The sequence below is a fragment of the Saimiri boliviensis genome, chromosome 20 (assembly GCF_048565385.1).
Source record: "Saimiri boliviensis isolate mSaiBol1 chromosome 20, mSaiBol1.pri, whole genome shotgun sequence".
Taxonomy (NCBI): domain Eukaryota; kingdom Metazoa; phylum Chordata; class Mammalia; order Primates; family Cebidae; genus Saimiri; species Saimiri boliviensis.
This window is the reverse complement of record NC_133468.1, coordinates 6,938,073-6,955,165: the sequence shown is the minus strand read 5'-3', so window position 1 is coordinate 6,955,165 and position 17,093 is coordinate 6,938,073. Positions and strand designations below refer to the sequence as shown.

Genomic DNA, 17,093 nt, shown 5'->3' with positions numbered 1-17,093 from the left:
GGCACAGAGAAGAAAGTGGCAGGAATGGAATTCTCACGGTTTTTAACTGGGGTGAAGAATAATGAATTGCAGTTTTAAGTGCAGAAGAATGAAAATTTTAAGATTTTGTTGGACTTTTCAGATATGGCAGTCTTTTTTTTCTTTTCTTTTCTTCTTTTCTTTTTTGAAACGGAGTCTCGCTCTGTTGCCCAGGCTGGAAGTACAGTGGTGTGATCTCCACTCACTGCAACATCTGCCTTCTGGGTTCAGGAAATTCTCCTGCCTCAGCCTCCTGAATAGCTGGGATTACAGGTGAGCGCCACCATGCCCAGCTAATTTTTATATTTTTAGTAGAGACGGGATTTCACCACGTTGGTCAGGCTGGTCTGGAACTCCCGATCTTGTGGTCCACCCACCTCAGCCTCCCAAAGTGCTGAGATTACAGGCGTGAGCTACCACACCTGGCTAGATATTGCAGTGTTTTAAACATGAGAAGGTACAGTGGCCTAGAACAGTGTCTCACACATGTAATCCTAACACTTTCAGAGGCCGAGGCAGATAGATACCTTGACCCCAGGAGTTTGAGGCCAGACTGGGCAACATGGAGAAACCTTGTCTCTACCAAAAAACAAACAAACAAACAAAACAAAACCCTGGCATGGTGATGCATGCCTGTGGTCTTAGCTACTCTGGAGGCTGAGGTGGGAGGATCACTTCAGCTCAGCAAGTCAAGACTGCAGTGATCTGTGATTGAGCCATGGCACTCCAGCCTGGGTGTTAGAGTGAAACCCTGTCTCAAAAAAGAAAAAGTGCAGGACTTGAGTGTAGATCAGCTTTGAAATTCCATTATTTCATTAGAACTAATAGTTTATATTTACAGAACAAGTCTTAAGAGAAGAGGGAAGAAGGAGAACAAAGCTTCAACTTTGAATTTCTGCCAGAGGAGAGTGAGCACAATACCTGGGGCACCTAAGAAGTAGAAAGTTTCTGGAAGTGAGAGGTTTAGGGCTGAGCAAAGATAAAGGCTTAAAGGCAGTGACTTCGCTAAGCAGATGCAGTGTAGTTATTAGGAGATGGTATCTGTGGGCTTTTTAAAGTCATTTAGCTGTTAATTGTTTTCTCATCTAATGCACAATTGTCTAAACTTTTGGCTTCCCTGGGCCATACTGGAAGAAGAATTATCTTGGGCCACAAATAAAATATACTAACAGTAACAGTAACAATAGCTGATGAGCTTAAAAAATAAAAAAGGTCATATGTAATTTTCATAATAGCCACCACAGGAAAGCAAAAAGGTCCTTATATTCAAATGGTTGGACACCTGTGATCTAAATTAGGTAGTCTGTATTGTGCCATTTAGTCATGGATTATGTTTTGTCTTAATACTATGTCCGAATACCCTTGGGACTATGTTACCTGTTTTAAAATAGCTGTTATGTGTTTTCTTTTTCATATAGCATTGGTTTATTTTTGTGTAAAACATGGAGTTTCTCCTCCAATTTAAAGGGGAAAAAAATTAAAAATAAATATACTATTCCACCCAGAGATTTTTAAGTGACTTGTGCTGTCTGTTTTCATAGCTCTTCAGGAAGCTGCAGCAAGGTTTGAGGAATTAAAGGCCCAAAAAGAGCTAAGACAGCTTCAGGAGGACCGAAAGAATGACAAGAAGCCACCACCTTATAAACATATAAAGGTAAGGAGATCTCCGGGAGAGAAACTGAATAGCTGGCTCTTTTCACTCTGTTCATGACAAGAATGGAAGGACAAGTATAATTGGTTTTAGGTAGAGGTATGAGCTTAAAAGAAGATCAGAAACAAGTACCAGACTGGGCGCAGTAGCTCATGCCTGTAATCCCAACACTTTGGGAGGCTAGGGCAGGTGGATCACCTGATGTCAGGAGTTGGAGACCAGCCTGACCAATATGATGAAACCCCATCTCTACTAAACAAATAACAATTAGCTGGTGTGTTGACATCAGCCTGTAATCCCAGCTACTTGGGAGGCTGAGACAGGAGAATTGCTTGAACCCGGGAGGTGGAGGTTGCGAGGAACTGAGATCTTGCAGCCTGGGAAACAGGAGCGAAACTCCATCTCAAAAAATAAAAATAAAAAAAGAAAAGAAAAAAAGAAACAAGTAGCAGAGCACCATTCCTAGCACATTGCTAGGATTCCCAATGTCAGGAGAATTAATTTTAGTTGTACCTAACCCTCAGTCTACCTAGTAAAATAATCATCACCAGCCAGGCATGGTAGCTCATGCCTGTAATCCAAGCACTTTGGGAAGCCGAGGCCGGTGGATCACCTGAGGTCAGGGGTTTGAGACCAGCCTGACCACCATGGAGAAACCTCGCCTTTACTAAAAAAGTCATTACCATTATCATCTGGGTCCACTGGAGCCTCTGTATTTTAAATATTTTTATGTCATTTATATGACATACAATAAGAGACAGTGGAGAAGAAATTTATCAGAAATTTTAGTGTCAGGCCGGACATGGTGGCTCATGCCTGTAATCCCAGAACTTTGAGAGGCCGAGGCCGGTGGATCACCTGAGGTCAGGAGTTTGAGACCAGCCTAACCAATATGGAGAAACCCTGCCTTTACTAAAGAAGTCATTACCATTATTATCTGGGTCCAGTGGAGCCTCTGTATTTTAAATATTTTTATGTCATTTATATGACATACAATAAAGAGATAGTGGAGAAGAAATTTATTAGAAATTTTTGTGTTAGGCCGGGCACAGTGGCCTATAATCCCAGCACTCTGGGAGGCTGAGGCGGGCAGATCACGAGGTCAAGAGATCGAGACCATCCTTGCCAACATAGTATAAAATTAGCTGGGTGTGGTGGCGCATGCCTGTAGTCCCAGCTACTCAGGAGGCCAAGTCAGGAGAATTGCTTGAACCCGGGAGGTGGAGGTTACAGTGAGCCAGGATTGCGCCACTTGTACTCTAGCATGGCGACAGAGCGACACTCTGTGTCAAAAAAAAAAGAAGAAATTTTAGTGTTACGTTGTTGCAGAATTTTTTGGTTATTACTTTTTTTTTTTTTTTTTTTTTTTTTTTTGAGATGGAGTTTCGCTCGTTACCCAGGCTGGAGTGCAATGGCACGATCTTGGCTCACCGCAACCTCCGCCTCCTGGGCTCAGGCAATTCTCCTGCCTCAGCCTCCTGAGTAGCTGGGATTACAGGCACATGCCACCATGCCCAGCTAGTTTTTTTGTATCTTTAGTAGAGACGGTGTTTCACCATGTTGACCAGGATGGTCTCGATCTCTTGCCCTCGTAATCCACCCGCCTCAGCCTCCCAAAGTGCTGGGATTACAGGCTTGAGCCACCGCGCCCGGCCTGGTTATTACTTTTAATGACAAACCTCAATTACTTTTGCACCAACCTAATATTTACTAAATCCTTTTTACAGACCTCTTTTTATCAGATAAGTTAGTTGTGATGCTGAAGTATCATAAAACATGAAAGAATATTGTTAGGCCTGTTGACAAAATGAAATTTTGTTCTTAGAAAACATCTTTGATGGCATTGTTCCTGGATGAGAATACTCTGTTTCTTCTTTGTTCTTAGAAATGCAGCTAGGAGTGGTGGCTCATGCCTGCAATCCCAGCACTTTATGAGGCCAAGGTAGGCACTTCACCTGAGGTCAGGAGTTCGAGACCAGCCTGGCTAAAATGGTGAAACTCCATTTATACTAAAAATAAAAAATTAGCTGGGTGTGCTGGTGTGCTCCTGTAGTCCCAGCTACTCAGGACGTTGAGGCAGGAGAATTGCTTGAATTCTGGAGGTGGAGGTTGCAGGGAACCGAGATTGCACCCACTGCACCAGCCTGGGTGACAGAGACTCCATTGCAAAAAAAAAAGCATTAATTGTTCACTTATTCTTTTGTGTCTCTGTGTGTGTGTGTGTGTCTGTGTGTGTGTGTGTGTGTGTGTGTGTGTGTGTGTGTGTGTTTTGTTTGTTTGTTTTGAGATGGAGTCTCACTCTGTTTCCCAGGTGCAATCTTGGGTCACTGCAACCTCCGCCTCCCGGGTTCAAGCAGTTCTCCTGCATTAGCCTCCTGAGTAACTGGGATTACAGGTGCACACCACTACTCCTGGCTAATTTTTGTATTTTTAGTAGAGACACATTTTCACTATGTTGCCAATCTAGTCTTGAACTCCTGACCTCAGGTGATTCACCTGCCTTGACCTCCCAAAGTGCTGGTATTACAGGCTTGAGCCACTGTGCCTAACCTGTTTTCATCTTTTTTAGCATAGTTGTGAATTATGTGTGAGTTAGTAATAATGTGTAATGATGAAGTAGTAAGTTCTTACAAGATACACGAGAAGTAAGAACACTAAAATTCTATACTCTTAGATTTAGTTTAATGGACTTACATGGTATTTACAAAATGGAATGAGTTTTGTTCTTTGTTTGAGACAGGGTCTCACTCTGTGACCCAGGGCTAGAGTGCAGTGGTGCAATTTTGGCTCACTGCAACCTCCGTTTCCTGGGCTGAAGTGATTCTCCTGCCTCAGTCTCCTGAGTAGCTGGGATTACAGACATGAGCCACCAACAATGCGTGGCTGATTTTTGTATTTTTTTTGTAGAGTTAGGGTTTCACCATGTTGCCCAGGCTGGTCCTGAACTCCTGAATTCAAAGCAATCCACCCACCTCAGTCTCCCAAGGTGCTGGGATTACAGGTGTCAGCTACCACACTTGGCCTGAATTTTATTTTTTAAAATAAGTATATTTTTGTTTTGAACTTTGGAAGACCTCTAAAAAGGGAAATAAGTCACAAAATATTGACTGCTTCTGAAGGGTGTTTTTTTTTTTTGTTTGTTTTTGTTTTTGTTTTTTTGAGATGGAATCTCACTCTGTCACTCAGGCTGGAGTGCAGTGGCATGATCTCGGCTCACTGTAACCTCTGCCTCCTGGGTTCAAGCAGTTCTCCTGTCTCAGCCTCCCAAGTAGCTTGGGACTACAGGCATGTGCCGCCATGCCCAGCCAATTTGTGTTTTTAGTAGAGATGGGTTTTACCCATGTTAGCCAGGGTGGTATCAAACTCCTGACCTCAGATGATCTATCTGCGAGCCACCGCACCCGGCCCAATTTTTTTTTTCCTTTATTAGACAAGGGATCTCACTATGTTTCCTAGACCAGCTCTCCTGGCCTCAGGTTATCGTCCCACATTGGCTTCCCAAATTACTGGGATTATAGGCATGAGCTGCCACTCCTGGCCTTTAAATTGTTACTTTACATGCCATAAAATACCCATACCAAGATTATATTTTAAAAAGAACAAAGAACAAAAAGTCGTAAACTATTAATCCTTACAAATAATTACAATTTCCAAAATTAAGAATTTCAAAACCTGTAAATGGGTCTAAATGAGTCTTGCAATGTATGTGAAGATACAGCCTCGAAGTATAGTCATTAGGCCTCAAAAATGGAAAATAATTCTATTCACATAGTCCTAAGTGTCAGATAACAGCAAGGTAGGCACTTTAGAGTTAGCATATGAACCATATTGCACTACTGAGAGAGCAATTTCCTGTGAGTGATCTCATCAAGAATTTAGAGGCCAACTTCTTTCCTCCACTTTTTTTAAAAAAAATAAACATTTCCAGGAAAAGGATCTAGAGCAGGCGTTGGCAAACTATGGTTCATGGGCAAATCTGGTCTACTGCTTATTCTTTTAATATTCTTGAGCTACAAGTTGTTTTTATTTTTTAGTGGCTGGCAAAAAAGTGAAGAGACTTTGTGACACATAAAGATGATGTGAAATTCAACTTTCAATCAGTATCCACAGGCATACTTCTTCATTTACATATTATATATGGCCATTTTTATATTACAGTGGCAGAGTCGAGCTACATGTGGAGATTTGTGGTCTGCAAAGTCTGAAATATTTACTGTCTGACCTTTTAAAGAAAAAGTTATTTAACTCTTGATCTATAGTGAGATGTACTTGCAATTATATATCCATGTCTTTGTTCTTAACCATGTGGGATTTCTTTTGGTTTGCTTTGAGTTTATGATGTGATAAGTAAGAAACTTATTTTTGGATTAATAACAGGTTAGATCAGTGGATAAGAAATAATGATTAAAACATACATTTTTTGGCCAGGCGCAGTGGCTCATGCCTGTAATCTCAGCCCTTTGGGAGGCCAAGGCTGGCAGATCACCTGAGGTTGGTGGTTAGAGACCACCCTGACCAACATGGAGAAACCCTGTCTCTACTAAAAATACAAAAAGTTAGTTGAGTGTGGTGGTGCACACCTGTAATCCCAGTTACTCGGGAGGCTACGGCAGGAGAATCACTTGAATCCAGGAGGCGGAGGTTGTGGTGAGCTGAGATTGCACCATTGATTGTACTCCAGCCTGGGCAACCAGAACAAAACTCTGTCTCAAAAAAATAAAAATTAAAAAAAAAAAAAAAATTATCTGGGTGCCTTTTGTCCCAGCTAGCTGAGAGGTTGAGGTGGGAGAATCACCTGAGCCTGGTACACTGCAGTGAGTTGTGATTGCGCTACTGTACTCCAGCCTGGGGGACAGAGTAAGATTTTGTCTCAAAAACAAACAATATATTTGTAGAGAGGAAAGGAGTAGCATGAACCTTCGTTTGTATTTGGGAAGGATTCAGGTAAAATACTTTGAATCAGAAGTGAATGTTCAAATGTCCTATTCAGGACTTGTAGTCTTGGGTGTCTGATATTACCTGTTGTTGTCTATCCCCTTAGAATTTACCTTAGACACTGTAAGGCTTATCACTTAATGGCTTCCAGTTGCATGTGTTGAGGGTATTTCTCCATTAGCAAGTAGTTTCCAAACCTTACCAGTATTTTGACGAATCTAGGAACAGATCTGGCAGTGAGACCTACATCCTTTTTCTCCCTAAACAGCATCTTGCTCTGTCACCCAGACTGGAGTGCCTTGTAGACCTAGGCGATCCTCCCACTGCAGCTTCCTGAGTAGTTGGGACTACAAGCACGTGCCACCATGCCTGACTACATTGTGAAATTTTTCTTAGAGACAGGGTTTCATTGTGTTGGTCAGGCTGGTCTTGAACTTCTGGGCTCAAACAATCCTCTGACCTCAGCCTCCCAAAGTACTGGGATTACAGATGTGAGCCACTGCACCTGGATTCCTCCTGTTAAATTTTGATAGAGAAATGGTTTGATGACAGTATATTTCCAGATTGTAGATTTTGTAATATTAAAGGGGAGTAGGCAAATAATAAAATGCAAGAAATGAAAGCATTTGAAAATTTAGAGGATAGAGCCAGGCGTTGTAGCTCACGCCTATAATCCCAGCACTTTGGGAGGCCGAGGTGGGTGGATCACAAGATCAAGAGATTGAGAGGCCGGGCGCGGTGGCTCAAGCCTGTAATCCCAGCACTTTGGGAGGCCAAGGCGGGTGGATCATGAGGTCGAGAGATCGAGACCATCCTGGTCAACATGGTGAAACCCCGTCTCTACTAAAAATACTAAAAATTAGCTGGGCATGGTGGCGTGTGCCTGTAATCCCAGCTACTCAGGAGGCTGAGGCAGGAGAATTGCCTGAACCCAGGAGGCGGAGGTTGCGGTGAGCCGAGATCGCGCCATTGCACTCCAGCCTGGGCAACAAGAGCGAAACTCCGTCCCAAAAAAAAAAAAAAATGAGATTGAGACCATCCTGGTCAACAAGGTGAAACCCCGTCTCTACTAAAAATACAAAAATTAGCTGGGCATGGTGGCACGTGCCTGTAGTCCTGGCTACTTGGGAGGCTGAGGTAGGAGAATTGTTTGAACTCAGGAGGCGGGGGTTGTGGTGAGCCAAGATTGTGCCATTGCACTCCAGCCTGGGTAACAAGAGCGAAACTCCATCTCAAAAAAAGAAAGAAAGAAAGAAAGAAAAAGAAAATTTAGAGGATAGAAATAACTTCTAAGTAATAGTGATTTTAGGTGGACTAGAATGAGTAATCTAGAATATTTGATATGAGAAAAAAAATCATAAGGACGTTATATAAGAAAGGAAGAAATAATTTAATATGTCTACCATGTTTGAGAGGCAGCTAGGTGCTGTACTATATTATTCTCATAATAGTTCTGCAAGGAATTTATTCGAAATCACACAATTCCTTAATAGTTAAATTTTATGTGTGGTTTGTGTCCTACAAGACTTAATTTGACTGTTCTCACAGAAATAATGTGAAATGAGGGGAGACACATTCTCATGCACACATCCATCGTTGTATTGGAACATCTGTTGTCTTTCCTTGTTGCTAGTATTTGTTAAAACCTCTGTCTTAATGGCTTTGGTATCAAAATAGCTGTCTGACCTTCATGTTTTACCTCACCAGACTTTCACTATATTTTTTAGCACTAGCACTGCTTCTACATTAATCTATGAATGACACTGCTATTTTGAAAGATTTCAAAGTTCTTTTAAAAGATTTCAAATTATAAGCTCGATGTGGTGATACCTACCTGTAGTCCCAACTACTTGTGAGGCTAATGCAGCAGGCATAGAGGAACCTATGTTCCTCTAGGAACACAGGCACAGATATTTTCATGCCATTAAGTTTCCACTTAAGAATAGTGCTTTCTCACTGGGCGCAGTGACTCATGCCTGTAATTCGAGCACTTTGGGTGGCTGAGGTGAGTGGATAACAAGGTCATGAGTTCAAGACCTGCCCAACATAGTGAAACCCCATCTCTACTAAAAGTACAAAAATCAGCCAGGCATGGTGGCATGTGCCTGTAGTCCCAGCTACTTGGGAGACCAAGGCAAGAGTATCACTTGAACTCAGGAGGTGTAGGTTGCAGTGAGCCCAAATCGTGCCACTGCACTCCAGCTTAGGCAACAGAATGAGACTTCATCTTAAAAAATAAAAATAAAAGCCAGGCAGGTGGATCACAAGGTCAAGAGATTGAGACCATCCTGGTCAACAAGGTGAAACCCCGTCTCTACTAAAAATACAAAAAAATTAGCTGGGCATGGTGGCACGTGCCTGTAATCCCAGCTACTCAGGAGGCTGAGGCAGGAGAATTGCCTGAACCCAGGAGGCGGAGGTTGCAGTGAGCCGAGATCGCACCATTGCACTCCAGCCTGGGTAACAAGAGCAAAACTCTGTCTCTAAATAAATAAATAAATAAATAAATAAATAAATAAACAGTGCTTTCTATGTCAAGTGTATTAAATCAAAAAAATGATAAAGAATAAATAATAGTGCTTGTTGTTCAAGGGTTAACTGATTTTTTTAAAAAAAGGAAGGTAGAGGCTGGGTGCAGTGGCTTTGCCGGATGCAGTTGCTCTTACCTGTAATCCCACGAGGAGGGTAGATCACCTGAAGTCAGGAGTTCAAACCAGCCTGGCCAACATAGTGAAACCCCCTCTCTACTAAAAATACAAAAATTACCCGGGCTTGGTGGTGCGTGCCTGTAGTCCCAGCTACTGGGAGCCTGGGGCAGGAGAATCACTTGAACCAGGAGGCGGACGTTGCAGTGAGCCAAGATCCAGCTACTATACTCCAGCCTGGGCAACAAAAAAAGGAAGGAAAAATCATGACTGTTTTTATGTAGCAACGAGTGTGGCGCCACCATGTGACAATATCAGAAACCTAGTTTATAATTCACTTGGCCTACCAGCTTTGAAATTGTTTTTTTAAATGCATTTTAAAAAAATTATAAAGTTGGCCGGGCGCGGTGGCTCAAGCCTGTGATCCCAGCACTTTGGGAGGCCGAGGCGGGTGGATCATGAGGTCGAGAGATCGAGACCATCCTGGTCAACATGGTGAAACCCCGTCTCTACTAAAAATACAAAAAATTAGCTGGGCATGGTAGCTCGTGCCTGTAATCCCAGCTACTCGGGAGGCTGAGGCAGGAGAATTGCCTGAACCCAGGAGGCGGAGGTTGCGGTGAGCCGAGATCGCGCCATTGCACTCCAGCCTGGGTAACAAGAATGAAACTCCGTCTCAAAAAAAAAAAAAAATTATAAAGTTTATATTTTATTGTTTTGAGATGGCGTCTCACCCTGTCAGCCTGGCTGGAGTGAAGTGGCACAATCTTGCCTCATTGCAACCTCTGCCTCCTGGGTTCAAGCAATTCTTGTGGAGTTTATATTTTATATGTCAAGTGAGGCTATGTTTTTATATCAAACTGTCTAAATGTTGATAGTTCAAAATCATGGGAAATGTGGCTGCAACTTCAAGGAACAAATGTTTGCCTTTTTCAGGGCCTGAATTGTCTTATGCTGGCTTGTTTTATGCAGTATACTGTGTGCTACTTTTCCAGGTGAACCGTCCCATTGGCAGGGTACAGATCTTCACTGCCGACTTGTCTGAAATACCCCGTTGCAATTGTAAAGCTACTGATGAGAACCCCTGTGGTATAGACTCTGAATGCATCAACCGCATGCTGCTCTATGAGTGCCACCCCACAGTATGTCCTGCTGGAGGGCGTTGTCAAAACCAGTGCTTTTCCAAGCGCCAATATCCAGAGGTTGAAATTTTCCGCACGTTACAGAGGGGTTGGGGTCTACGGACAAAAACAGATATTAAAAAGGTTAGAAAAAGCTAAATTACTGCTTTTTTCTCCTCTTTGCAGTTGCTTGATATCGTTAATTCTTGACATTAGAAAATTCATCATCAAGGAAAATACAGTTAATAATTAATCTTATTATTGTGTCTTGCTATATCCTCCCACAGTTTAGACACTTGAGAATGGATGGTTTTGATCTCCAGAGGTCTTTGTATTGATCATGGTCACTGTGTAGGAGGATGGAAAAAAGGGCCATTCATAGAGATGCTATGGCTTTGTTTGCTGTTTTGTGACTATCCAAGAACCGGTAATTAAGAGGGAGGACACTGAGCACATGAGACAAGGCATTGATCCACATGCTAAGAAAATATTTGTAGTGGCCGGGTATGGTGGCCCAACCTGTGATCCCAGCACTTTCGGAGGCTGAGGTGGGCGGATCACCTGAGTTCAGGAGTTCAAGACCAGCCTGGCCTACATCTCTACTAAAAATACAAAAATTAGCTGGGCGTGATGGCACATGCCTGAAATCCCAACTACTTGGGAGGCTGGGACTGGAGAATCACTTGACCCTGGGAGGCAGAGGTTGTGGTGAGCCAAGATTACGCCATTGCACTCCAGCCTGGGCAACGAGAGCGAAACTCCATCTGAAAAAAACAAGAACAAAAAAAAAAATTTTTTTTTTTAAGTGAGAAAAAAATGATTGGCTTCATGAAACATGAAGGAGAAGAAGGTTAAGCCTTATTGAATGAAAATGCAGTAATGTCTTTATTTTTATATGTATTGTATGTGCCAGGTGGTGTTCTGGGGATGCACTGACTAAGACAAGAGGAAAGATATGGCTCATGCTATCATAAAGTTTACATTCTGGAGGGAGAGAGATAATGAACCAATCATCTCCCATTGTGGAAGTATAAAGGGCTTCAGAGATGTGTGACAAAGGAACTGAAACTGGTTTGTCTCTGATTATATTTTATTTTTTTGAGAGAGGGTCTCACTCTCTCACCCAGGATGGCGTGCAGTGGTACCATCTCTTCTCACTGCAACCTCCGCCTTCCAGGGTCAAATGATCCTCCCATCTCAGCCTCCTGAGTAGCAGAGACTACAGGCTTGCATTACAACACCTGGCTAATTTTTTGTATTTTTTATGGAGGCGAGGTCTCACAATGTTGCCCAGGCTGGTCTCAAACTCCTGGGCTCAAATGATCCTCCCAAAGTGTTGGGATTACAGGTATGAGCCACCACTCCTGGCTTCTGAGGATATTTTAAATTGAGACTTGAAATGTAAGTAGCTGTTGACTCAGGCAAGGTGGCCATGAAAGCCTTGCAGGTTAGGAGTGAACACGTGTGAAAGCCAGGGTGACTGTAGCATGAGTAGGGAGGATGATACTTTGGAATGTGTAGCGCCAAGGACGATGGACGTAGTTTATTTAGGAAAATCTAATAAGGCTCTGGGGCAGGTAGAGATTGGCCATCCATCTCTCTTTATAAGGAAGCTGTAGTTTACTTACTAATCTTCCATTCTGGAAGATCTTTAGTATCCAGTGTATCATAATCTTTCTGCTGGTACCAGTGTTGGGCGTAAGAAGGTGTTTTTCATTATCAAATAGTTAGGTTTCATAAAGTAATTATATGTGCCTAAAATTATACTCATGTAATCTGCTTTGGAGAATTTGATGTTTTCATTACTTTTTTAAAAAATGTATACATTTGGATACTGGTGTGTTTTTTCCCATTAAGTCAGGAGTTATTTCTTGTTCTAGGGTGAATTTGTGAATGAGTATGTGGGTGAGCTTATAGATGAAGAAGAATGCAGAGCTCGAATTCGTTATGCTCAGGAACACGATATCACTAATTTCTATATGCTTACCCTAGACAAAGTAAGTAAGGGGAAGTGATGTTTTCACTGTTACAAGATTATAAAATTTGTGTTATTCTAGCCATAGTATTTGAAGGCATGTAATGCAGTTCCCAAGACAGGGTGTTTTCCCATACCCAGTGGGATATCTGCTGGATTGGGGTTCTGGAGTAGGTAAGCATGCTCATTTCTGGGTATTCATGGCCAGAGGCAATACAGCTGCTTTTAGTCTTGTTTTTGAACAATTCAATGAAAATTGGAGAGTCTATCTTTGAATATGTTTTCTACAGGATTACAAGTTTGAAGCCAGAAAAGTACATAATAGTATATAATTTTTTTATTCTTTTATTTTACAGATAGAGAAATGATTTGTTAAACATTTAATTATTGTACTGATAAGTTCACGTAAAATTTTTAAAATCTTTCTGTTTGTTTGTTTGTTTGGATGCCCAGGCTGGCGTGCAGTGGCTTGATCTCAGCTCACTGCAGCCTCCACCTCCCAGGTTCAAGCGATTCTCCTGCCTCAGCCTCTTGAATAGCTGGGACCACAGACATGCACCACCTTGCCCAGCTAATTTTTGTATTTTTGTTTTTATTTTTATTTTTATTTTTTTATTTTTTTTTTGAGACAGAGTTTCACTCTTGTTACCCAGGCTGGAGTGCAATGGCACGATCTTGGCTCACCACAACCTCCGCCTCCTGGGTTCAGGCAATTCTCCTGCCTCAGCCTCCTGAGTAGCTGGGATTACAGGCACACACCACCATGCCCAGCTAATTTTTTGTATTTTTAGTAGAGACGGGGTTTCACCATGTTGACCAGGATGGTCTCGATCTCTTGACCTCATGATCCACCCACCTTGGCCTCCCAAAGTGCTGGAATTACAGGCTTGAGCCACCACGCCCGGCCCTAATTTTTGTATTTTTAATAGAGACATGGTTTCATCATGTTGGCCAGGATGGTCTCGATCTCCTGACATCATGGCTTTTTTTTTTTTTTTTTAATTTATTCTTTTGAGACGGGAGTCTCGCTGGAGTACAGGGGTGTGATCTCGGCTAACTGCAACCCCTGCTTCCTGGGTTTAAGAGATTCTTGTGCCTCGGCCTCCCAGTTAGCTGGGACTACAGGCACCTGTCACCTTGCCCAGCTAATTTTTGTATTTTTAGTAGAGATGGGGTTTCACCATGTTGGCCAGGCTGGTCTCAAACACCTGACTTCAGGTGATCCGCCTGCCTTGGCTTCCCAAAGTGCTGGAATTACAGGCATGAGCCACCGCACCCAGCATTAGTTTTTGCAATAAAATCCTTTCTTGATATTTACCTGTGTAAGCATTTCTCAAGTTGTGCACTTAGGAGTTGTGAGATCCTCATCTCCAGATAGTCTGATCTTACTTTGAGATTGGAACTCTACTTTAGTATTTAAATCTTCTTAGGTGATTTCTAATGTGCATCTGGGTTGAAACTAATAGAAAGTGGGACAAGCTGCTGTTTATAGGGCAGTGGTCCTCAAACTTCACTCTGGTGAGAATCCCCTGGCGGCCTTGTTATGACAGAATGCTGCGGTCCACCCCAGAGTCTCTGTTTTAGTGCATCTGAAGCACAACTCAAGAATTTGCATGTCTAACAAATTTCCAAATGGTGATGGTGCTGGTCCAGAGATCACGCTTTGAGAATCAACGTTCTTTGGGATCTTTTTTTTTTTTTCTGAGAGATTCAATTTACAAATAGGAACTCCAGCTTATTAGAGAGAATAGTCAAATTTTAATCCATAGCAGAGGTCTCAGGAAGTCTGATGTGTAGCTTCTTTTTGAATTCTAGGACCGAATCATTGATGCTGGTCCCAAAGGAAACTATGCTCGGTTCATGAATCATTGCTGCCAGCCCAACTGTGAAACACAGAAGTGGTCTGTGAATGGAGATACCCGTGTAGGCCTTTTTGCGCTAAGTGACATTAAAGCAGGTAAGAATCATTTTAGGATTCTGCAGCTGACATCCAAATTTCATGGCTTTGGTTTTTTACAAACACCTTCCTCAGATTGAATGAATTTCAGGTTTTATCATCTAAAATCCCCGTGTAATGTCCTGTAATCCATAATGAACTTCCAAACTCCCAAGACACATGAAGACCTTGCAGGTGGTCCTTGGACATGGCTTTTTTGTTTTGTTTGTTTGTTTTTGTGTGTGTGTGTGTCATAAAACATAGAAAATATAAAGTTTATAATTTTAAACATTTTTATGTACACTTCTCTGGAATTAAGTTCATTTACATTTTTGTCCAGCTATCGCCACCATCCATCTCCAGAACTCTTCATCTTTCCCTGCTAATACTCTATTCCCACTAAACACTAAGCCTCCATTTTTCTTTCTGAATTTGACTTCTATATATATTTCATATAAATAGATGATATTTGTCCTTTTGTGACTGGTTCATTTCTTTTATTTATTCATTCATTTTTATTGTCCAGGGACAGAGCCTTACTCTGTTGCCCAAACTGCAGTACAGTGGTACTGTCACAGCTCACTGCAGCCTCAAACTGCTGGGCTCAAGCAGTCTTGCCGCCTCAGCCTTCTGAGTAGCTAGGACTGTAGGCACATTTCCCCATTCCCAGCTTTTTTTTTTTTTTTTTTTTTTTTTTTTTGGCGTAGCAATGGAGCTTTGCTATGTTCCCAAGGCTAGTCTGGAACTCCTGAGCTCAAGTGATTCTCCTGCCTCAGCTGCCAAAGTGCTGGGATTACAGGCATGAGCCACCTTGCTTGGCTTGGCTTATTCTTTGAGTACAGTGTCTTCAGGACATGGATGGTTTTAATGGAACAAATTTTCACATTTATATGAACTTCCCACTAATAGGTTTGCTTTAGAAACTACTAACTCTTGGCCGGGCGCAGTGGCTCAAGCCTGTAATCCCAGCACTTTGGGAGGCCGAGGCGGGTGGATCACGAGGTCGAGAGATCGAGACCATCCTGGTCAACATGGTGAAACCCCGTCTCTACTAAAAATACAAAAAATTAGCTGGGCATGTTGGCACATGCCTGTAATCCCAGCTACTCAGGAGGCTGAGGCAGGAGAATTGCCTGAACCCAGGAGGCAGAGGTCGCGGTGAGCCGAGATCGCGCCATTGCACTCCAGCCTGGGTAACAAGAGCGAAACTCCGTCTCAAAAAAAAAAAAAAAGAAACTACTAACTCTTCAGTCTCCTTTCTCACCTTCCCTTTCACAGTTGCCCTTCTTCCACTTTATAAACCAAAGGTCAGTCTCTCTGTCTTTCCTATCTTATGGGTTATGGACCCAAGGCTATTTTAAAAATAAACCACCGAGTGTGGTGGTATATGCCTGTAGTCTTAGTTACTCAGGAGGCTGGGTCCAGAAATTGCTTGAGTTTAGGAGTTTGAGAAGCAGCCTGGGTAGTATAGTGAGACCTCTGACTCTTATAAACACACACATAAGGCCGGGTGCTGTAGCTCATGCCTGTAATTCCAGCCCTTTGGGAGGCTGAGGCGGATGGATCACAAGGTCAGCAGTTCAAGACCAGCCTGGCCGAGATGGTGAAACCCCATCTCTACTAAAACTACAAAAATTACCTGGGTGCTGTGGCAGGTGCCTGTTATCCCAGCTACTCAGGAGGCTGAGGCAGGAGAATCACTTGAACCTGGGCAGCAGAGGTTGCAGTGAGCCAAGATCATGCCACTGGACTCCAGCTACAACAACAACAACAAAAATACACACACAAAACAACAAAAACCCCTCAACCTCTAGGATGCCAAAGAACAGGACCTTTGGAGAATTTAGTGCTCTGTCGTGGCTCACCTGGGCACCTGTCTCTCTAATGGGGTAGTGAGATGTTTGTAACTAGGACAAATAATAAGTTTATTTGAATTTAAAGGAAATCTGATATGGCTGAGTGGTTTGACAGTAAAGATATGTGGTATTTTCCATAAAAGATCTTAATCTATACCTTCAGCGTTTTGATACACTTACTTTGGACATAAATATTATGCATGTAACGCACTTCAAATTGCATGATTTTTTAAATATTAAAATTTCTGTAAACTTTTGTTTTGTTTTTTTGAGATGGAGTCTCGCACCGTCACCCTGGCTGTAGTGCAGTGGTATGATCTTGGTTCACTGTGGTCTTTGCCTCCTAGGTTCAAGCAATTCTCCTGCTTCAGCCTCCTGAGTAGCTGGGACTACAGGCGTGTGCCACCACACCCAGCTAATTTTTTTTTTTTTTTTGTATTTTTAGTAGAGACCAAAATGGGGTTTCACCATGTTGGCCAGAATGGTCTCAATCTCCTGACCTCATGATCCACTCACCGTACCCAGCCAACTTTGTACATTTTGAAATGTACAAGAAAGTATATTATTTTTCGAATTTAGTTTTTCAAGGATATGAGCAAAACAGTAAAAATCAGTCTCCTATACTCAAACTGGGATAGAACTGGCCTCAGTAGTCTAATACACAATTGTATAGTTTAATTACTGTTGAAGCAGAAATCCCATTTGAATGTTCTGGAAGACCTTAGTGCTCTTTTGCTCAGTCACTGTTGTCCACAGGAAGCTTTGATCAAGATAAAAGAATTGAAATGATGTTTTTTCAGATCTTAGTCTGTTTTTGTGTTTGTCTTTTAAGTTTAATCTATGGGACACTCAATATATTTTTTCCTTCATTCTTTTCTCCCTTTTTCTCTCTGATCAGCCCTGGGGTGGAGAGGTTCTTCCATATTACATCAACATAAATATAGTTCCTCTGTAAT

At 42.2% G+C, this 17,093-nt stretch overlaps 1 protein-coding gene across 11 annotated transcripts in view; it reads left to right on the top strand.

The window, feature by feature from the left end:
* The window catches only part of NSD1 (nuclear receptor binding SET domain protein 1), a 170,710-nt gene that overhangs the window by 139,918 nt on the left and 13,699 nt on the right, over window positions 1-17,093 (top strand). For all 11 annotated transcript variants that reach the window (XM_074390577.1, XM_074390575.1, XM_074390573.1 and 8 more), the window contains 4 exons: window positions 1,560-1,672; window positions 10,245-10,514; window positions 12,251-12,367; window positions 14,161-14,302. In XM_074390577.1, the coding sequence (XP_074246678.1) occupies window positions 1,560-1,672; window positions 10,245-10,514; window positions 12,251-12,367; window positions 14,161-14,302 (642 nt within the window). The remainder of the gene's footprint in view (window positions 1-1,559; window positions 1,673-10,244; window positions 10,515-12,250; window positions 12,368-14,160; window positions 14,303-17,093) is intronic.